General features: G+C 39.6%; 1 protein-coding gene across 3 annotated transcripts in view; it reads left to right on the forward strand.

Moving 5' to 3' along the window:
- Positions 1 to 23704, forward strand: part of bmpr1bb (bone morphogenetic protein receptor, type IBb) — a 55070-nt gene that overhangs the window by 22420 nt on the left and 8946 nt on the right. For all 3 annotated transcript variants that reach the window (XM_086300739.1, XM_086300737.1, XM_086300738.1), the window contains one exon: positions 14834 to 15162. In XM_086300739.1, coding sequence (XP_086156865.1) covers positions 15075 to 15162 — 88 coding nt within the window. In that variant the 5' untranslated portion in view covers positions 14834 to 15074. The remainder of the gene's footprint in view (positions 1 to 14833; positions 15163 to 23704) is intronic.

The following is a 23704-nucleotide window of genomic DNA, read 5'->3' on the forward strand; positions in this document are numbered from 1 at the left end:
TCTAATAAGAAGCTTCTGCCAACAACTTTCCAGTCTTCACAGCCAACACCAAGAGTCAAGAGAGTAGAAAACAACCAGATACAATCATTTGAAGAAATCAACACTTTTCCATGAAGTCAGAGTGGATTTTACTAGTGTGTTCTGACTGCAGACACTTTCTGCTTCTGCAAGAGAAAACGTAGGCCTCATCTTATGGTCCTGTTCACAAGTAAAAAATAGATATTTGGCAGAAACTGCTGCTATATGCCCCCTAAATGCTTTTTAACAATACAAATCAATGTAACCCCATTTGTTAATTTAACCCCCCCCCAAAAATGCAACTATTTAACCCATGTTAAACGGACAATACATCATACGAACAATTTCATCGGCCCATTGAAACCCAGACACAAAAGGGAAAATACTATTGAATGGTCCAGAGACAAGCACAGTTACTTTCATTTCATTTAAATGATAATGAAGAATCCACAATTACAAATATAGTCTAACATGCAAAGATAAAAAAATATACGCGAATATATGAAATTGTGGCCTACTGACTAATCCATCACCATCCTTGGATCTCTGTGCACTGACAGTAGGAGGATCTAGTTTTTCATTTGTATCTAATGCCTTTGCATTTCTCTGACGTTTATTAAGAAACATGTAAACATTATTACTGGATTTTTTACAGCATCCTATCCTCTCTGGAAATGCCGTTATACATCAGCCAGACTGACTTACTAGTTGGTCTTTGCAATCATTATATATCATATCACAAAAAGTTATGTTTGTACCTAATATCAGGAGTTGTTTAGACTCTTTTTTTAGTTGTTTTTTTTTCCTTCATTATTTTATATGGCTCAGTTGCCAGTGTGCAGCAATTATGGATTTTGTTGCCCAGAACTCATAAAAGTCAACATTAAAGCCAAGAAGTATCAAAGGACATAAGAACAGAGCTGCACATTATCATACTCCATTCCCAGCGACGTCTTTTTTAAAGTATCTCTTACTCCTGGAATGATGTGAAATACAGGCTCATATCTTAAAATAAGAGCCCAATTTAGACACGTAGTCTATACACTGCAATTTTAGTAGTAAAAACTATGTCTGTGGTTGCATATGATGATGCTCTGTCATGGCTGGGGCCGCCTGGTGTAGTCTTCCTCCTTGTCAGCACTGTGGGGATGGTGCCCTCTGTGATGTGCACTTACAGTAAGTGAAGGAGTGATGTTTCAAAGATGGGTAGCATTTCCAGTATATATCGACTGATGCGAGACGCGCTGGATGACACTGCATTCAGGTACATTAGTGGTTGAGGGAAGCTTGACGGGCTATCACAGGGAAAGAGAGGTTTGAGAAGTGAGGAAGGCAGCTGTTAAGACATCACCTAGCTTATAGTTGGACACAGAGACATCGATCGCAGGCCCCGCGCTCTCGAGGCTACTTCCTGTGTTTTCATTGTGCTATCATTGGAAGAGAGCAAACAACACTGTCAGGGGGAAAGGGTACTGATAGCTCCGGATCTAATGCACTCAGACCTCAAGGGAGAAAGATTTACATGGAATACAATGCCCAGTAATTTACTGCACGTCTGGACGCCACAAAATAAGCTATTGCTGATGGAGATATATATATATATATGCGTTTCTCATAATTTCTTTAACTAGTTTTCAGAAAAGTTCTCCATGCTTCTTGAAAAATCAAGCCACCGCTAGTCAGGTTCTTTCCATGATTGATCAAAACCTGGCACTTTTTTTGTTTATAATTCTGTAAATTTTGATAAAGTCTCCAACACCTCTGGTTGAAATGCAGCCGAACACCTAGCTGCCACCGTGTTTTACAGATGGCTGTAGATAGTCACTGTTGTACTTCTCTCCTGACTCCCTCCATAAATTAGATGACACACTGGTGAAATATGCAAAGTATCTTTTTAGGAATCACCTTGATGCTGTAAAATATTATTTTATGCCTGTCAAACTGTCATTTATGACATTTTTCATAGCTTCAACAAAAAAAATGAAGCAAAAATAAAAATAACCAACAACAAAAGCTTCTACCCTTGTCCCTCCTTTAATATTTTGGAGATGCAACTACAATGAAATTGCTTAAGTACAATTTTATGACAACTTCTTTTGGGCTTACCAATCTGTTTTCAGTTTCTTCTGAAAGCTGATTTTGCATTTGCACTCCATTTTGTTTGCATTTTGAAGTTGTTGGAATTTTTATAGCTGCGATTCCCCGGCATTCTTAGAAAGTAATATTAAAGTGTGCATTATCAAGTATGGCTTTATTGTTAGGGTTTTTAGTGAAAAATAAAATAATAAATCCCATTGATTGTTAAATAATTGCAGAAGGAGAGGGTTCTTTATGATAATATATCAAATTGTTTGAGACGTACAACTCAGTTATGGCTTCATAATGTCACACAGATGTTAGATATTCAAAGAAACTAGTGAGTCTCTGATGTGGCTCTCTCTCACAGACGGTCCATCATGAACATCTCACATGTCTTTTATTACTCCCACACTGAGGATATGAATATTTCTCTGTGTATTAGACTTGTAGTGTACTGCATATTTGTCTAAAAACAAATGGGATGCCTAAAATTATAAATATGCTACATTTTTTTGTGAAATTACACTATGTGTGTGTGTATATATATATATATATATATATATATATATATATATATATATATATATATATACGTGTGTGTGTGTGTGTGTGTGTGTGTGTGTGTGTGTGTGTGTGTAAAATAAAATGATTCAGTGTGTTTTGTTTTTTTTCATTTTCATCTAAAGCTGCTGAAATCTGTTTTTCATAAGACAAAAAACAGGTGTCCATATTTTCCACCATGTGTAGGGACTGACAGATTTGAGGGAACGCAGACTATGAAGAAGAGTATTATAAAGCAAATTACCTTTCCCACTGAAATAAGTCTTTCAGTGGCGCCTCAATCTAAGCTGATGGACTGTTTCTTCTAATTAAGGCCAAAGTTGTCTGATTGATAAATGAACTGTGGGTCAACCAGGCAACCAGAGACAGGATTTTGCTGCCAAGACTGCAAAGCCCCTGGGTTTCCCATCAGCCACAGGAGCAGATGGTTTAACACTCACTCAAAACTTCCTGGAGGAAAACAGGAATGTCTCATCTGCTTTTGTTAGAGCACGGGGATTATTATGGGCAGCCCCTTGAGTGCAAGGAGGCGAAGCCAGTGACATTAGAATAAATAAATGGAAAAGTGTGTTTTGTGGTTGTTGTATTGGACACTATAATTTGTTGTTGTTCGCCAAGTGGATAAGAATTTGATTTTGGAGTCAAATTAAACTTCATACTTGACCTTCAGTGACTTCAAATTTAACCCCTGAATGCTGACATATTTACATGTGTTTGTAATTGGATTGCATGGCTGCAGAATTTGCATATTGGATTGTTTTGGGGGTTTTTTGTGCTCCCTAACTATGTCACAAACAGCAGGGATTACCTATGGCTTTACTATTTTATGATAACAGAGTAAAATTGAGACTTTGTTGATGGAGTTTGGTAATTAAGGAAATTTAATATGTTGATGTGTAAATAAATGGGAAAAATTGGCATGGCATATTTTACCAGCAGTTTAGTCTGACAGACAAGAATAAATGATGTAACTCAGTACTATCTTCTAAATTCTGACTTATCAAAAAAAAGGTTGTAGGTTTTTAAGTTTAGTAAGAGCCATATCAAAAATACCTTTGATCTTGAAGTGTGTTTTAGCACGCTAAAACTCCAGTGCACCACCCGTAACTTTACTGCTCTTTTAGGCATTACCAAACTGCCTCTGATGGAAAAAAAATCTACTTTAGCAAAAGGTCAGTGTCCTTGATTTGCTCCAGCATGGAAGTGAGAATTTTACTGAGTAAGTCCAGCTGTGAGATTCACACATTTCAGCTACTGTGTGTCCTTGTCTGGTCAGAAAACGTACACCTTATTCCATTTACTCATTTAGTTAATTTAATTAGGCAGCCATGTGCTCAGGGAGGAATCACGGTAACTGAATCTTTTCATCTCTTCTTCCATTCAGTGTCTTTGCTATGTTAGTGAACGGATAGCCTCTCAGTCTTATATTTGCTGATTTCGTGCTTATTTGATGTTAGAGAATCGAAATGTTTTAAAGAGTTAAGAGTTTGTTTGTTTGTCTTTTAAATAAAAGGACTTTTTTTTTTAAAAAGGACTTTTAAAGCCTCACCTTAATTTGCAATGACAAAGAAGCTACTAAGTTAAGCACAAATTTAATATTAAAAGTTGCTAGTGACCGTGCACGTTAAACTTCTGTGGTGAATACTTTATCACTGTAGCCTTCACACCACTCACAAACACACAAAAGAGCTTTCAGCACCGCAGTCGAGGGAGGGGTGTGGCCGCACATGGAAAATATGTGCTGAAGACTCCCTCCCTCTCTCTCCCTCCTGCTCTCACCCCGCAGCCCGTCTCAATCACACTCCAACAACACAGAGCAGGTAGTTTGAGCAGAGGCAGCGGGCCGGCTCCTTCTGTTAATTCCCTCTGATTTATATAAAGCTGTAAAACGAAAATTTGTCCAGACACCATTAATCACAAAGGCTCAGAGCGTCTAGGCGTAGTGAAGAGATTCTTTCTGGGGGCATCTACGGGCAGTTAATTTGCCATTTAAACCCCACCTGTCTGTGTCAACTAGTCCGTAGAGAGGTGCATGAATGAAGCCCAATAACTGTTCCAAGGGTTGGGCTGTATCCTTTCCTTCTTGCGTTACCGCAGCCAGGGGCAGGGACCACGTAAAAGGGGATTCAGTGGGCAAATAAATAACACAGGCTTGTTGTTTGTCTAAATAGGCTGTCAGCACAGGGGCCAATTGTTCTGAAAATTTCTTGTGCAGTCTTTGTATTAAGACTGTTGCTTAAAAAAAAAAAGAAAAGAAAGAAAAAAATATTTAAGGTTCAAAAAATAGAGAGGAAAAACATCAATATTATAATAATTTAATAATTTAGACAATTCTTCCAACTGTGTTATGTTTTCTTAAATAAATCTGTGTTATCCTGACAGCTTTGTTTGCTCTGAATTACAGCAGACCGTATCCTCTGGCAGCTGAAAATGGAACAAGATTAAAGACATTTGTTTGTTTACCAACTAAAATGTTAATTGGCTTTTGTTTTATTTCACAGTGTGGTAGTTTGGGCTCACACTTTCCACTTCTTATTATTCTTGACAGATTTGACACATTATATGTTGCCCGAGCTGGTCTCTCTATTAAATGTCCCCCTGCTGCTTAGGAATGACATTCAGTGGGCACACACTCTATTAGAGCTCGTTAAAGAGCACGCGATATGGGAAACATTACATATTCACAGCATCACAGTCTTGGGTGAACCTTAAAGGAAGCAGGTGCTTTGGTTGACTCGTTTCACCTTGCCCTTTGCTGCTTTTTAAAGTAAAACTGAAAGACAACTACTGTGTCTTTTCATCCTTTGTTTTCCCTACACAAATGGACATGTAGTTATGTTTCACGCTGGCTACATTTTCTTTAGTTTTTTTTTGAGGGGGGGGGGGGGCTTTTCAGTTTCTTCGGCCCTATTTTGCAATATGTCTCTGCAGTGGCTGGAACAACTAATTGGAGTGAGAGACAGGTGGAGCCACTGTGTAACAATCAGTCCTATTAGTGGCAGAGCCTTAGCTCACACTAGGCAGTCTTTTTGTTTTTCCAGGGTGTACACTGAAAAGAGGGCATGAACTTTTGACGCTCTCGCCTACGGGGGCCCTAGAAGCTTGTAAGACTTCACTTACTGCGGTTAATATTAAAGTATCTATATTATAGGGCTAGTTGGTCAAAGCACCTCTTTGCACACATATAGGAAGGGAAACAGATTACACAGATGCCTCTGATACTCTGAAAAGATGATCTTCATTATAACTCCTTTGATGTTTCAGATTTGTGTGTGTGCAAATACAGACCTCAGGATTATACTTCTCTGCACTGATCAACACTTCCATGGCTGGATTTTTTTTCCTAAATTCATCATCACACATTTAAGTGTAATTACTTACCTATAGGTCTGGTTAGCTCTTGCCTCATTCTAAAATTTTGTCTCAGCTTGTGTGTGTGTGTGTGTGTGTGTGTGTGTGTGTGTGTGTGTGTGTGTGTGGGTGGGTGGGTGGGTGGTTTGTATGAGTACCAGTTCCATAGTGATGTGTCGGTAGGAGCCTGTCCAATGTGTGCAGGCATGTTGCAGTGTAATGGAAGCAGGCAGGTGTGAGGGTCACGGCCAGTTTGTGAGCCAGCGTCTTAACCCCTGCTGTCTGCTTTGTCTGACCGTCAGAGGAACCCCTTAATTAGACCCTTTAGTTAGTAACGTCCGCCCGATGCAGCCCAGCAGACATGCTGCAACAATCCTTTCATTAAATGCTCCTGGATGACTTGACAAGGAGAGATTTGGTTTCCCAGTTTCTGCTGCACAAAGGCCATGTTAAGGAAATTTCCTCTCATTTCTCAGTTTGAGAAATGAGAGCACTTTTTGTTCCCTTTACTGAAAAACGAGCATGTGTAAGCCTTAGTTTGTAGACTATTTATATTCATCTAGTTGCTAGGTAAAAAGACCCCCCCCCCCCCCCCCCCCCGTCCTTTTTGCAAAGGAAAATAGTTACAAAGCAATAAGATTCACAACATACCTTGGGTGATAGTGACATTATGTGCCTAACTGTTTATTAGTCTATTTCAAAGCTGTAAAATCTTGCTTTTTTGTCATGAGCCATTAATTATAGGTTTACACACTGCTGCATAGTGTTATTTCAGCAAACTGCTGCTTTTGGTCAGTGTATGTTTGCAATATGAGTTATGTAACTTGCCAAACTAAAGAGATCCAAGTGGCCAGAAAATGATTGGAAACAGAGCTGTGAGGGAATTAGCTAAAGTGTGGCTCAGTGGCAGCCAAGTTCGCTGACAAAGACAACAGGTCTCACTCTGTAGAGATCCAGGACCACAACCTGGTCCAGTGACCTTCAGAGGCAGACACAGAGAACGAGAGTGAGGCAAAGGATTTTATTCTGCTGTTCTTGGCCAGTCTGCGTTGTTGCCTTGGCCATGAAAAATCACCTTCCTAATGGCACCTTCAGAGCCAGATGGACATCTCGGAGTGTTGTGCAGCTGTTTGTGCCAGTGCTTGAAATCTGAGCCACAGGTGTGTTTCAGGTGCAGCTACCAGTTTGTCAACAGAAAGGACCTTGTGCTTTGTTGTAACTGTAGGCTGAGCTGGACTCCAGTGCTGGTGGTTATTTCTAAAGAGATTACGACATTGCTGAAGCTTTAATAAGGTTCTCACGAAGAAGCTACATACACAAAGAAAAGTATATATTTTAGTAGGAAATCTGATCATGTTGACATGCACTGCAGCTGTAGATTTTGAGTAGCAGATTGAGAATAAAGAAAAAAAAATCCCCTCACAGGTATATCAGTTAACATCTCAGAACAGGAGGATGTAGAGTTTGCATGTTAGTTGTGAAATGAACGGTATTAGATAAACTGGATTACAGAAATATATATATATATATATATATATATATATATATATATATATATATATATATATATATATATATATGAATGTTGCAATTATTAAATTAAAATTAATATATTTGCCATCTTGGGTGGCACAGTGGTTAGCACACTCACCTCACAGCAAGAAGATACTGGGCTCGAATCCAGATTCTTCCAGCTGACGCCTTCCTGTGTGGAGTTTGGAACTTGTGCCTACATGTGCTCTTTGACTTCCTGCTACAGCCCAGACTTTAAAACCAGACCTTAGTAAGCCAATGACGGACTGATGTGCTTCTTTGCCAGAAAGTTTAACAATCGCCAGTCTAAAAGCTTCCAAAATTAAACAACAATGTAGTGTAGTTATAGTTAGCTTTATCCTGAAGCTACTGCTTCATCCCATCATTTGACTCTTAATAAACAAATCATATTAATTATTGAATATTTCTGTTTTTATAGAAGATAATGTAGTCTAGTGGAGCGGGGTCAAAGACAGGCAGGCTGCCTTAGCATGCATTCTAAAAATACAAAGTCCATGAGGCCAAAGCAAAATACTTTCCAACAAAACTTTAACCAGACAGGAACAACTAAGGGGAGATTAACAGAAACACTGAGAAAGAACACAGGAGAGACACACTGAGGGTTAATCAGGGGAATAAGACAAGGTACAGGTAAAACCAATCAATTAGATGGAGGACAGAAAAGCAGCGCAAAGGTAAAACAGACAAAAGACTACTAAAAAAAAACAAGTAGTAACAGGAAAGCAGACACCAACTTAACAAAAAAAAAAAATGCAAGCAGACACAATGTGGGCCAAACTAAAGAAATACAAAAATAAAATGCCCAAGCCTGAATGAAATCAAAACAGAATAATCCCTCTAACCAAATTCAGAAAACTAGAATAATCATAAAAACCAAAAGACAGCAAAATGTATTCCTAAACAAAACTAGGGCTCAAAAGTAACAAAATATGCAGATTAGCTAGGAAATCCAAAATAACCCCAAAAAAACCATGACCCTCAGTGGCTAAACATGTAATTGAATTAAAACCACAGCCAAAGAACAAAAACTGAATGTTGTCACAAAATAAGCTGCATGGCCATGATGAAAAGGGACAAGCATACAAATTAAAAAGAAAAAAAAGTTTAACTCTGCCTTGTATCAACAGTTCAAGCTGGGCTGGTGATGTAATGGTGAGGGCGGTATGTTGTCGGCACACCATCATTAAAATACAACAGTCCCTGAGTGTTGTTGCTGACCATGTCTATTATGACCACATTGTCTCTCATTATCTCTCATTATTATTAAATGTTTATTTACTTTAAATGAAAGAAACAAGGAAAGAACTTCAGATAGCCCTGATGTGTAGCATAATCAGAGGTGTAAATTAGAGCATGCTTGAAGAAATTTAGTGTGTAATGTTGTTTAGTGCAAAATAAAAGGGCAACAAGAAAAGAACATTGTGTAAAAAAAAAAAAAGAAGAAGAAGAAAACAGGTGTCTGAGGGAAGAGAGCCACACAGGAGCTGAGCTCTGAGGGCTTTTATTGAGCTGGCACACTGGTCCCAAGTGCTGCTGGTGTCACTGGAAACGAGCCACACCAGCCCAATAAGGGCCGCAGATGAGACACAAACAGGGCTAAAGAAGCTAGAGTGGAGTGGGTATTCACCTTATTTATGTCATAAAAACAGGCAGAACTGGATTACATTTTAAGATTTTAATTTGATTACACAGGCAATTAAGCAAGTACTGGGTTTCGTAAGATCTCAGATTGTGGGAATTTGCATTTTACAATTGAAATATATGTAGGGGTATGACATTAAAAAATGTTTCCGTCATGATAAAATAACTTATTCACAATGCACTATAAAATGCAAATACAGCTTTACATGTCCTCTCTGCATTCATTTTACTTGACTAGCTGGAGGCAGTGTGCAGTGAAAAGTTTATGAGGTTCACAAACTTTTGACATTTATAGTCTGATGAAGAAAGTGCACGGTTGCGACAGACTTAATTATTACTTGCGAACCGTGCATTTAATGGTCGTCTTGATGCCGTAAATGCTAGTACGTGGATACGTGTTCCCAGAGAATTTCAGAGGAGTTTACAAGCATTGTTATTTTCCATCAGACAGGTCAGATCCCGAATCAAACATAATTGCATTACATATTCTATCACAAGCTTTTTAGTTTCAGTTTGAAACTTCAGATGAGCATTTAACAGCCAGCACGAACCCTCCAGCGTTTTGTCATTAACAACAATAATATTGGCTGAGAAAAGTGATTCAACAGAAGTGTGATCATGTTTCAGTGCTCTCCGTTGTCACGTCGTAGTGTCATGAAGAAAGAGACGGTGAGACGGACTGAGTGAGAGAATGAGACAGCATGACAGACAGAGGGAGGGGAAGGAGGGAGAATCTGGCTGTGACAGCCTTTTCACTCTTTATGAATGGAGTTTTTCTTCCCACTCAGCATTCTAAAAAGTATTCGTCAATCTCAGCGCAGTGATTTGGCCCTACTATTGTGGGAATCTTTAATATTCATGAAGATCTTTCTTTTACTTGAAGGTTGAGGCTTTGCTGGGGATATTCACATTCTCCCAATATAGTTACTGTATATATTTATATTCTGAATTATCCTTAGAGATTCAGTAGAGAAGGTGTCCTGTCTACACATGGGCATTGTTAAGTCTTAGCATTGTAGGCCTATTTGGAAATAAAAAAAAATCCAAAACAAATACATATAAAACAATAGAATGGAACATGGTCTTCGCATTATTTTAATGCCTCACGCAGGAGTAAAGTGACGGAGAGTTAAGGTGCAGATGAGACACCAAAAGAGTGACCAAGGTTCTGTTCTATTCAGTTTAGATTTAGTTATGCAGCACTAATCAAAAGCTGCCCCAAGGTGCTTTAGACCTCCTACAATATAGTATTCTGGAGAAAACCCCAACAATCAAATGAACCCCTATGAGCGAGCACTACGCAATGGTGGCAAGGAAAAAACATTTCTATGCTGATGACATTCAGTTGTATGTCTTTTAATCCTCACCAGCTGGATAGGCTGTTTAACCTTGATTTGTGCTTGGCCCTTCAGTTACCTTGACCTGAGCTTGAACAAAACTGAGGCCAAGATCATAGCGCCTCCCGATTTACATTCTGAAATCAGTCAGACTCTTACTGCTTTTTGTTCAGCTGCTAAATCCAGTGTTCAGAATCTTAATGCAATATTTGATTCCTTCCTCTTGCATGTAAAGTCTCTTTTTATCTCAGCTTCTTACCAAATGCACTGCTGCGCGCAGTGTTCAATCACATGCTCAGAATCTGCTGTTCCACCTACAAAACTGAAGACCAGGCGATAGAGCTTGTCAGTCTGGGCACCAAGGCTTTGAAAGAGTCTGCCACTAAAATTACATTTAGCTGACTCTGTGGAGTCTTTTGAAAACCAGTTAAAAACCTTTTTGTTTAACCAGGTACCTTCATTAATTTTTAATTAATTACATATCTTAACTTGTTTTTGTAATTTTTATGGCATTAAATTTTCTTATTTATTTTACACTTTTTTGCGTACATTACTTATCTATATTAAAATACACACAGGCAGGCACGCACACGCACACACACACCTACACACACACACACACACACACACTCAACATATTGAATGCTTGTTTGATGAAGACTGTCAGATTGATAGAGTTTGTGAGTATTGTTAAGTTGCTAATTCTCATCTTCACGTTTATATAAGACCACTAATTTCACTGTTGATTAGACAAAAGCTGTGATCTCAGCGATGTCACCTGGATCTCTGAAAACTAAAAGACAGAGCAGTAGTTCAGCTCCATTGTATCAAATGTGGTTAATAATCTTTTCTTATAACTCAATGAAGAAAGGAAGCTAATCTTTGTCCTGCTGGATGATGAAGATAGTGTCACGCTTTCCTGACTCTCGCACCCCGATTGGACCATTTGGTCTAGACAGCTGTGTTGTCACGGTAATAAAGTGCTTTCCAGGATTCGGTGACAGCCGTTTTAACGCTGAGCTGCTGAAAATCCTCCTAATTTCACAGAGCTGAGGGTCAGTTTGGCCCCAGCTGAAAAATCGTTCAAGACACGCATTCCATCTTCTGAGAGTAATTTCATCATCTGTGTTCTGCCATGGCTTTTTGTTTCACAGGTTAGCGGTGATTTTTCACAGTCATCTATCCCGTTCCTCTTGCTGTGTGATGAAATGCGTGCCCGCTTCTTTAAAGTCACTTTCTGAAACAAAAAACATGGCTCATTTTCATGGTGCATTGCAATGCTAGTGCGGGTATTAAAGTAGGGTCTCTGTTTCAAAAGAAAATGTTTACTTTATGAAATGGAGACAGATTATTACAAACAATGCAATAATTGATCTCTGACTGCTAGAGGGCAGAATGTGAAGCACATAAAATCTGCAAAACGAAGTGACAATAATCTCTGAGCTAATCTACTCTCCACACAAGCCCTCCAAGTAGCACAGCACCCAGTTTACTAAGCCAGAGCTATGGTAGAGCAGCACCAAAGAAGTTACTGTACCTAAAATGGCAAGTGAAAGGGGCTCATACAAGTATGTGGTTTATAGAAGAAACAAAAAACAAGAATTTTTTTATTTTATTCAGGTAAAAGCAGTAATTTGTTCTTTTCAAATAGCTTAGTGTAGTGCAATTTCCCTCATGTCATTTTGCTATTTTACCCATGCTATTGTACTGCTATTTTACTGCTCCTTTTCATGCTTACTGGAATCATTTGGGATTTATTGGAACTGTCCTGAATTTTTTAAGTTACAGCATACAGCAATAAAGCAACAATATTGTCAGAAAAGAGCAGTGAGAAGAGGGTTTTTGCAATGCATCGATGAGCTCTAATCAGAACCAACAGGGAGAAGGAAAAATCTTTAGTCTGATGAAGAAATTTTGAGCAGACATAAAAATAAAATGAGGTTATAAAAAGATATGTCCCAGGATGGTCACCCAACCATTCTAATAAAAGTGTCTCACTGGGGACATGTGCATGCACGCTTTTTTGGCTATGTATTTTTTGGCCCATGAAAGCCCTTCTTCGGCTTTGTGACCTTTTGATAACTCTGCATAATATTGTGCACAGGAAAGTACATCTGAATCAGTGGGTGTCTTTTGACCTAAACCCACCCTGTGGTCAGAGCATATTTCATCGCAAACAAACTAGACAGTAATAGTTGTTGCACATTATATTTCACACTGTAAGCAATAGTCATTAAATGAGTTCTTCATTTATTTAGGTCTGCAGCTTCTTAAAGGTGCAAGGCTGCAAGGCCTGCAAGAGAACAATTTATTAAGGAAAGATCAAGCCAGTACAAGCTGAAATATTCAATCCGTGATATTGACCAAGGTGTAATTCATACATTTAGAACAAAAAAATGGTTAAGATTATCATAGATTTTATTTTCCTAGAAAGACAGAGCCACGTAGGGAATTCCCATTTATTTTGAATTGATGATTGATCCTACAGCTGACTATGAGACAAACAATTTCTCAAGCAGTATAAATCATCTCTAAATATGTGTGATAGCAGATGTGCTATCACACAGGAAAGGAAGAATTAATTTAACTGAAAATAGCTCTTGCAACCAGTCTGCCCCACTTTGAACCCCTTTGTTTGGTGGAGTGACGCCCACCTACGGAGCTGCTTACTCCACTGGGCCCCCCATCACTGGCCTTTGGGCCCAAGTAGGCTGTGTGAGAGTCCAGAGAGGCTCCACGCTGGGCATTTGATGGAGCGCAGTAGGGTGTGTAAGGTGCAATGACCCATTCACATTGCTCCCCACGCGTTCATGCTCCAGAATAGTCTGACTTATCACATGTAATACACAGAGATGCACAAATCAGGAGTGACAGCTTTAAGGCTGGAGCACTAAAAAGACGAAGAGGCTTCTGGGAGCCGATGTTCCCACCCAGTGAGACTTTCGGAGGGGACAGTTGTGGGTGGAGAAGCCCATTTGGCTGTTGTTGTTTTTGCCTTCTTTTAGCACCACATTTGCTTTTGTTTGTGTCCCCTTGAACCATTTGGAATGAATGAAACTCCACCCAGAAGACCCATACATACGGCATGTGATTGTGGAAATTCTTCCCTCTCGGAAATGTTTATGATTTCTATAGGCGCTCTTGTAGAGTTGACGCAATTTGGCACACGGCTTAGTCAATCCTCTTGACTTTTGCTGTGCAGTGTGTCCCTATTATTATTCATGTTTCTTCTGTTCGGTTGTAAGTTTGCAAGTGTGCTGGATTAGTGTGAAGTTGCAAAGTTGTGGCGGTGCCTGGAGGTGTGAGCTCTAATCGCCTCTAATCACCTGACGTGTGATGGGCTGATCCCTGCTGAAGCTCTTCGCGTGGTTGTGTTTTCACCCCTTTAACACACAGGCTCACTGGAGCAACTGAACAAGATTGAGCCTTCATCTGCACTTTAATACCATACTGTTAGTTACAGATTAATGCCTGCGCGATTTTTGCCATTCACACAACACCTGCGTCTGCAGCTGTAGCTCAACACACTTTAGGTCAAGATGGGGTTGTGGAAAGGTCGGTTTCTTTTCCTTTTTCCCTCTGATGATTATTGTGGAATGCGTCGCCTTTCTTCTTCAACTATCAAACAAATGAAAGGTGCAGATGAAAGCCTTTTATTTTATAATCTTTCTTAAGATTTTCTAATTGTTAAGTGGGAGACTTAGATGCCATTAAATAACCTCTGCGGTGAGAAAGACGTAAATGTCATGTCTGGAGCACTGGTGCCGAGCCAAGATGGATAACCTGCAATAACCTATTTGTATTAACAACAAATGCAAATTTTCCTCTAGATTCTTGCTTTAGTTGTTCATACTCTCTCTGCCTTGCATGATTTGATATCAGTTTGCTTTACCATAGTATATATACACATGTCCTCTGTAAGTTTATAGTCTTGAGTTCACTCTGTAGCTTCTGTGTCTCTCTTGGCATGCTGTGTGTTTGCACCAGTTCATAATGGCTTCACTGCTACCTTTCACACCTCACGGAGCCTCATGCTTGCATCCATCGCCCCGGTTCACCCCCGAATGCCCCCTCTGCACTGCTGTCTTTTCTGGGTATGAGGGATGAGAAAATTTGCACCGTGTGCCTGTGTTGTAGCAGCACCTCGGGGATGTGTAGATATACTCAGCTGTTCCCTCTGCGGTGGACATCGAAAGGGCTGGACAAATAGCACAGTGAGAGAGCAACAAAGTAACACCCTCCTCCCTCTCTTTTGCTCCCCCCCCCCCCCCCCCCCCCCCCTCTTTTCTCAGTGTCTGTCTCTCCCAGGCTGTCAGTGTGGAGTAGTGCTGGAGGCTGCAAGGCGACTGTGCTGTGGGAAGTTGCTGAGAGTGCTGAGGGGGAAGTCACTCACAGAGAAACACTTGTACAGAAAAAAGCACTGAGCCTCTTTCACCAGAAGGATATAAAGTGCACTCTCGCACCTCCTCCTTGTTGCGCGGGGTGTGTTCGCTGTGCCAGGACCTCAGGGGCTTGAGGAAAGTTAATGCTGGCATGATGGTGGTGTTGCTGCCTCAGGAGTGGGCCTGGCAGGCTGTTCTCCTGGTGACTGGACTAGCATCACTGAGGCCTGGGTCTGATGGTGAGTGTTTTGATGTTTCTGCTGTCCTGCTGTCTTTATGTTTTGATTAACCATTTGGCTTATATCATAGGCATGTTTTCTTCCTGTGTATGTTGAGACTAGACTGGTTATGCACTTCTTTTACTGGTTGAGTTAGAAGCAAGTTTTCACATGTTTTATAGGCGATATCATACGCTGACAGGTTGATCGTGCTAGCTGTGCACTAGTCGGTCTATTTTTTGCCCTGGGGTATTTATGATGAAAAGCTATTATGATCTCCACAGGGGCTGCCATGAAAACCGGTGTGCATTTATCTCCGCTGTCCTGTCCACCCCCCCACCCCCCCCAACCCTCATGTCCCCAAATCCCCGTTCATGTTTTGAATTGTTTGAAGATGGACAGCCAGTTGTCTTTTATTATGAATGCCAGCAATGTCACAGTGCCCCGTAAGGTTGTGACAAGCTGAACTCCCAGTCTCAAGAAAATGACGCTTGGTTGGAGTAGGTCAGTATGGGTATTACCATGTTTAGGTGGTTTTCAGTTTTTATTGCTATTTGCAGATATTATGACACATAAATCAACACTTAAATTATTTGTTTAAAATCTAAAAATTTCAAAATTAATCAATGAATTCTGCAATTTTTCATGTTGCATTTTCTTTTTCTTAAAACCTTTTACACCAACTATTACAGATAATTAAAAAAAAAAAAGTTAGTCCTAATATTAAAAAACAGAAACATTAAAAAAATCATTAGTTGCACCTTGACTTTCATACTTCGTAACAACAGAGTTTGGTGTCAAGCTATAAAACCAGCATCTGCTTGCACACAGTAACATGCAGTGTTTATAAATTCTGCCATAAAGAGATGGTCTGGAAAATTTCAGCATGACTCTTAGCTGTGAGTGGATTTCCCTTAAGTGATAGATGGCATGCCACTTCTCTCATTTGTTCACCCAGTGCTGTGTTGGCCTCATCTTGCTCTCCGTTAGTTAAATTGTTTTCTTAGTATAGGATAGGGGCTCATTGGAAAACGGAAGGCTTCAGAAAAAAAGTTGCTCTTGCTGATGAATCCTTTTTAGTGAATTAGCCCAACTCAGATCTAAACTATGCGGGTTACTGGAGCAAAACTCATCAAAAATGCCTCCGAAGAGCAACATTGATTTTCACTCTTCCAAAACTGCAGCGTTAACTAACTGGAGGCAAAGTGTCTGCTTATTCCTGTCAGCACAGACTGATAAATACTTCCCGAAATGAAGCTGAAGAGCTTCTTGGAAAAGTTTTATACTAAGGTTATTCTTGAGCTTCCTTAGTTTCACTCCCCTATGCTCAGCCTTTTCCCCCACTAACTTTTATCAATACCTTTTCTGTTTCCCCTGTGATTTGATCTTTTAAAGGTCACCCAAATGAGTTTAACATGTGGGAGGTAGCCCATAAATCTAAGTAGCACAGCCAGTTTGCCACCTGTTTCCCTAGGCTGGTAAGGTTCACAGAGAATAGATGAGTCCAAACACTGTTCATCCTGTGGCAATGCAGTGGAAATATAAAAAATATGGTCGGTTATATCATAATAAGTTAGGCTTTTTTGAAACTGATACATTGATATGTGTTAATTTCCTCCTAGCTATATTTTGGGTTAGGTTTTCCCCATGTTTGTCACTGATCGATAAAATATCTGTGGTATCGCTGCTGTTTCAGCTACTACCATTCAAGGAAAAAATGAACAAAAGTTGACGCGGGAGAAGTTGACATGGTATGTGTTTGGCTTAGTGACGTGAAAATATAAAAGGTCTGAAAGCTTGCTTGAGTACACTGGAGGAATTCTCTTGAAAGATGTTTATAATCAGGAGTCTTCACTGAAGAGCTGCTACTAAAGTAACTTGCCATTTATATTTTACTTCCAGCGATCTTCACATATTTGAAAAATGTGCATTGAACATGCAGTGGTTTAGACAGCCTGCAGGAAAACCTGAATAAGTTTAATGTTCTGTAGGTAGTGTTACATTTTTACTGCAATTAATAATTATGTTATTTATACGAGACAAAAGTCTTGACTAATGCACGTACTGCATACATTATTTGAAGTTATCTTAAATGGAGATCGAGCGTTCTTGGATGCTCAAGGAGGATGATGCCTAACTCAAAATCTTCCAGACAAACATGCAGAGGTTTTTGCTCAGTACTTTGCAAGGACAAAAATTATATGCAACAATAATATACCTTTCCTTTGGAACATGTTTGTGAAGCTAAGCGATGCACAGTAAGGTCAGAGTGTAGCGTGGTGTAGCGGTCCAGCAGTACAAAACAGCAGCAGTTGGTCCTCAGCAGGACCGAGCTCCTTCAGCGTTCTGTGTGCTGCTTCCTGTCAGGATGTGGATACGGTTCCCCCACACAGAATTTGATCCCCAGGCAGATGTGCTGCTCTAGCGGTCAAGCCTGGGAATAAAAACTCTATATGTGTGTGTCTGTGTGTGTGTGTCTATTAGTCCTTCATGTGAACCATGTTAATATATCTGCTTTGTGAGGTTTGGAAACTTGGGACTATTTTTGTGAGTTTTAAGAACGTACTGAAGGGACTACTAAACCCTAGTTGAATCCTTTTGAAATATGAAATTATATAAAAAGGCCCTGTTGTCTAACAATTAGTTAACAAAGTTAACTATGTTTGCAGGCTTCAGCTGGGATTCTTACTAGACTTTAGAGGTGGCAGCAGGTGGATTTTGTGATTGTGCAAAAGTCCTTAGTCAAAGGCAAACATACTTGAAAATGGAATATATAAGGCAAAAAGAGAGTTTGTGTAATTTTAATGAGCTTCAAATTTAGAATTGGGTATGAGCACCTTTATTATTCCCCACAGCCTAAACTATATTAGCCAAGCTTTCTTTAGGTATCCTTCAGTAATAGTTGTCCAGGGTTTTTGGAGGACATTCAAAGCTCTTCTTTAGGTGCTGCGTGCTTCTTCTTTTTTTTTCATTTTCTGCCAAGATGATTCCACACTGTTTTTGTCTATCCGGTTATGCTTTTAGCACACAGACAGTGTGTTTGAGAACATTGTCACTGCTGAAAAATAAAGCTGTTGCAACCAGATGTTGTCTAGATGGTATTACATGGTTGATCAAAATATGATTTGATAAGATCCCATCAACACTGTCTGAAATGTAGTTTTTGACAGCCACCCTTCCACTGAGTGCTACTGAGGCTTCAGTGAACGGTAGACTGATGAACTGAACGGTCAGATTTATCTCTCAGGTCCTGCATCAGGTGCATTTGGTGGATTTTTTCCTATGTCTTATCAACATGATTTTCAGATATCTGCTGGAGATGGTTTCTTAAGACTGCCACTTTTCCCCTCAACTAGACCAGTTTGCTCAATTTTCTTAAGGACACTCTGTACAGGATACTGAGAAGTTTTTAGCTAATAGCTCTTTGGGAATCATGTTGTTGGTGCAAAAATACTTTTTATACTGTCAAACTGTGTTATTTTTGTCATTTTCCATAGAGTCAACTAAAGAAATGGGAAGAAACTATGTTTTTTAGACATGCTGCTAGTAACAAAGAGCCTAAAGATGCATTTTAAAATTGGTTCCTGTAATGTCTAGACACAACACTGATTCATCCCTTCATTAAGGTGTCCTTTTATGCTTGACTGCACTGAACTGGGCTGAAAAAGCATCCAATGTTCATAGAAAAACTTTGAAAGACCTTCAAAAAGCTTGGAGAGCTATTGTTGAAGACCCCTTTAAAACTTTACATGGAAGTCTGTAAAGCTCCTTGAAAGCAAAACATACGTAATGTAGGGGTGGCTCAAGATTTTTGCGCTATCCTGTATGTCTTCAAGTTTTTCACCCTAAGATACTACTCTCCTGGCTGTACTTTCATATTTAACATATAGACATGTGAGTGTACTATGCTATACTTACAATATACAGTACTTACATAGATTAAACAACCTTAAGTACAAAAGAGAAGCGTCTGCCCACATTTCCTTTTTTTGGGGGGTGCAGAATGGCTAAGGTGACATATTGTGGTGGCGCTATGGCTGCAGTCTGTAATGAACCCCAGAATTTTTCAGTCGCTTGTGGCTTTTTCCAGTAAGTCCAGACCACATGAATAGATAGACGAGCAGTGAGACGCGTTGATGGGAATTGTGGGCAGATAATGTTAAAAAAAAAAAAAGAGAAAATGGGTTTGAGATGAGACAGATACACTTGTGGTGTCAGCACCTACACCTGTTTCTTGTCTATCAATGTGTGTGTTCGTCAGCCAGTGTGTGTCTGTCTGCAAACATTTTGCAAGATTCATACAATTATATGCAAGATTAAGAAGTTTAGTGCATCTGCGCACCCTATATATAGGCCTCTGTGTCTCTGTCTCTTTATGTTGCCGGCATCTGTTGTGAATAGAGCAGTTATTTCGTCTGTCTGTGTGTACATCTGCCTGTGTTTGAGTATTTGCATGTGGATATAGCAGCTCTTTGCTGTATTCACACCCATATGTAGAATTTAGTTTCTGACAGTGGAGCTATTTTTTTTTTTCGAGGGTGGGATTTGAGAAAAATGCAGGGCAGGGTCAACTCCATAAATTTGTCGTGGCATTATTGCTCTGTCTGGTGGGAGCCCCTGTCAGTCCTTCAGAAAGGCAGCCGATAAAGAGAAAACAGGTTGGTGGAAGCTGTGCGCTGGAAACCGATGACCTGATGTGGGTGTAGCAGCAGCAGAGAAGAAGAAGCGAAGAGTGTGGAATGTGCTCCTCGGACACTTTCTTGTGTGTGCGTGTCTCATGTGGCACAGGCCTTTGAAGCCTGTAGGGGGTTAAGAGGAATGAGAGTGCAGTGGCAGGGTGGAGGAGGATGTATGGGCCCTTTGCAGGTTGGTTGTGACCCCCTCAGGGTCAGAGTGCACCCGGCAGACAAGGGGGAAGATGCCTCTTTTTGAGAAGGTGATTTATCATGGCCACCTGGAGTAACTTATCCTCCTCTGCACCCATGACGAACAGTTAACAGTCTGTGCAGTGGTCACAGCTCACAGATTCAATGCCTGTTGTCTAGTCTGTGAAGTCTGCTCCTGTTATACAGCTCTGTTAATTGGAGTGCTTATTTTTCAAGGCATGCAAACCCCGTCACATCCCATTGTTGTTACTGTTTTTATTAAAATCTTTTATTTGTAATAAAGAAAAAGGAAAGTAAAAAAAGTTCAATGAAACAACAATGTAGCACCTCAAACTGACTCAACTTAAAACAATCAGTAAAAGTCGAACATTTGGTTAGAATAAGGAAAAATGGAAGCACGTCTTCCATTAGAACTGGCAAAAATAAAGACGTTCATTTAAAAAAATGCATGTCTTAAAAAACGTTTAAAAAAAACACACCCAAAAAACCTAACAAACAGAACATGTTATCAAGTGGGAATTTCCATGATTCTTCCATGATGGCTCCCATTTGTCATTGCTGCCATTATAAGATTGTTACAGAGGTCATAGTCATGCTTCGCTTAGCACTATAAAAAAGGAAGGAGGTTGTGTCACAAACAAGGCCAATATTGCTCAGTCACAGCCTTCAGAAATGAACAGAAATGAGAAACATGGTCATAAAGGTGGCAGATAAACTACCGTCAATAATGCAGACATGTTTGGAAAAGTTCAATCCAGTGTGGAAGCGCTCGCATTTACAGTGCCACTGATGGTGATGAGCTGTGACTGAAGGCTCTCCAGCTGGAGTAATTCACCATAATTACACTTCGCTTGCTCAGAGGGTGTGTGTGTGTGTAATATTGTGTCAGAGACAGAGGAGCTGCCTGTGGAATGTGTGAGGGATGCAGATCAGGTTTCTGGGTGACCTTCAGCGTGCTACGTCGCTGACAATGCAAGTTTGTGTGAGGGTCCATGTAAGCTTATGCATCTCCAAGACGAGAGTAAATATAAGGAGGAAACGAAACGAAAGGTGGGCAGTATATATATGTGCATACATGGGTGACAGTGCACTGGTGTAGTAGTTTAAAGTAGTTCATAGTAATGAGTCAAACTTAATGTGATTTCCAGTCACATTAAGTTATAGGACACAGAATATTAGTAGAATTTGATGCCACTCTCCTGCAAATACAAATAATGAGGCGATAATGAGTAAATAAATAAACCTCCAGGGTCTGCAGATGGAAGTTGGGATGTTGAAAGGCTGGAAACAGCAGGAAATGATGAAAGGTGGTATTGGCAGTGAGATGTAAGAGAGTGAGGGATGAGACATTCTGCAGCTAGACCACCTAATTGGGAGAATGCATGTGACACATTATGTGAGAGTCAGTGTGAAGAAAATGTCACATCTTGGTTATTTTCCTGTCTTTAGTTTAAGAGAGGTAGTTTCTCTTTGATTTTTTTCTTCCCATCATTGAGGCTTTTTAGTAATTTGTTGAACATCAGTGACTGTGCAGTAAAATTACTCATATGTACAGCAGGCTTTAAAACTTGTTGGATAAATACTTTCATTATGACTTCCATAACAGACAGTTTGTATTGTAGTGAGGTTGAGGGCCCATCCAATAGTGATTTTTGGCCTTATCTATATCCTCAATTTCAAATTGATGGCAGCAACATAACTATATTTTTAATGAGATACCACAATGTCTCTGTTTAAACACTTGATACATTTTCTGTGTTCTACTGTGAATAAAATGTGAGTTTATAGAGCTTGCAGATCATGTTCTGTTGTTTAAAATTTTTACACAGCCTCCCAACATTTGTTTAATTGGAATTATATATTGGTCCATCAGTCAATGAACTGGCGGATACGATAGAATCTGCATACTTTGTACAGCAAGCTATAAAACTTATTGCCTTCATGTCAAACAATATGTGTAATCAAGCAAGTTTATTTATAAGTACAAATTGTTTGAGACTAATCTGTTCATAGCCAAATGAACTGTTTAGAAAATATGTAATCCATGTGCTGCTCTACGTAATGCTCATTTTTGTGTTTATGTCATTGCAGTTAAGTGCTGTCATGGTACAACGTGCACCTTGTTTACCAAAAGATTAAGTGACTCAGAGCTCTTCAAGACAGAAAGTTCCTTACAGACTCGTGAAACATTCCATTCTTGTGTCCTTGTTTTGAATATTTGCAAAACAGATGTGATAAAGAGACCAAGGCCACTGTGAGGGAGGATCTGAACACCTCCACAAACTTCCCCTCTGACAGAAACCGCAACACAGAGTGAAAGGACACAGTCCCACTTAAAGAATAGTCACTGTATTTGGTATTGCAATCTGATTTAGCCTTTTCATCACGTACTCCTCTGGAGGATTAATCATGTCTCCCTTTTGATGCCTGGTTGGCTTTCTGGCTGTTTCTGCCCTTTAGATCTTGTTGCATCTATCAGGGGGAAACTTTTCTTGGATTTGACTAACACTGAGCGCTAACATGGAAATGGGCATTCTTGATGTCTTGAAAGCCTTGACTTTGGCTTCACTGTGTATAATCTGTTAAACAGGTTAATTTTTTTAATATATATATATACATACATACATACATACAAGGAAAATAATGTGAAGGTAAAAGGAAAAGTGAGAATCGGACAGAGAGCAAGAGAAAGACATCCATCTAGTGTGGCACAATGCTGTTCCGCTCTTTGACCACAGTGGTCTTTGGGGATTATCTGCTGTCATGACTGATTTTACACTGAAAGACTTTATGCAGCTTCAGCTACTTTACAGTAAGAGTGAAAAAAAAGCGCATAAGCTGCACAGTTACTTTTAATTGAAAAATGTTTCTATACCAATGAGCAGGGTTATTATAGTGTGTCATACTGGTTTAAATAATTATACGTCTTTTGGAGATTTCAGCTTGCATTCTTTTTTAGCCCAAATATTTGTTACACGTGTTTTATTAATTTTACAATGTACGATTACAGGTCATATATCTGGCATTATTCACAGTCTAAAAACAATTAAATAACTCCTTTCCATCCATGTTTTCCAAAAAAGGATTTCAAATTTTGATTTGTTGGACCACAGAATAGTTTTCCAGTTTCAGGCCAGAGAGGACAGCAGCCTTTCTGGATCTTGCTCATTTGTGGCTGCTTCTTAGCATGGTAAAGATTTAACCTGCATTTGTGGCTGGCAAGCTGAACTGTGTTCACCCACAAAGATTTCTGGTCTGGTTCTGGTGTTTCTGATGTCCATGACAGAGCCATGCTTGTTTTGAGTTCGGTGAGGATGAGAGGAACATCGAATACTGATTTTCTGACAAAGCTAAAAATACTGATTTCCAGCTTTGTCCCTTGCACACAGAGCTTTTTCCAGATTCTTTGAAATTTTGATGCTATTATGTACTGTAGATGATGATATATTCAAAGTCAATTAAACAATTTTGCATTACAGAACATTATTCCTAAATTGTTCTGCAATTTATAGACACAGTTTGTTTGCAGGTTGCTAAACCTCTCCCCTTTGTTTCTGAAAACTCTTCCCCAGCTGTTTCCTTTTAGTACCGCTTCCTTTTTTCACTCTTTTCCTCCCCTCCCCTATGAGTTTATGAAGTTTGCAAATCGGTCCATTGATCAGTGACGTGGGAGATGC

This window comes from Aulonocara sp. 'chitande type north' Nkhata Bay, linkage group LG7, assembly GCF_057382095.1.
Source record: "Aulonocara sp. 'chitande type north' Nkhata Bay isolate Kocher_YH1m ecotype deep benthic linkage group LG7, A_spYH_male_GT1.1, whole genome shotgun sequence".
NCBI lineage: Eukaryota > Metazoa > Chordata > Actinopteri > Cichliformes > Cichlidae > Aulonocara > Aulonocara sp. 'chitande type north' Nkhata Bay.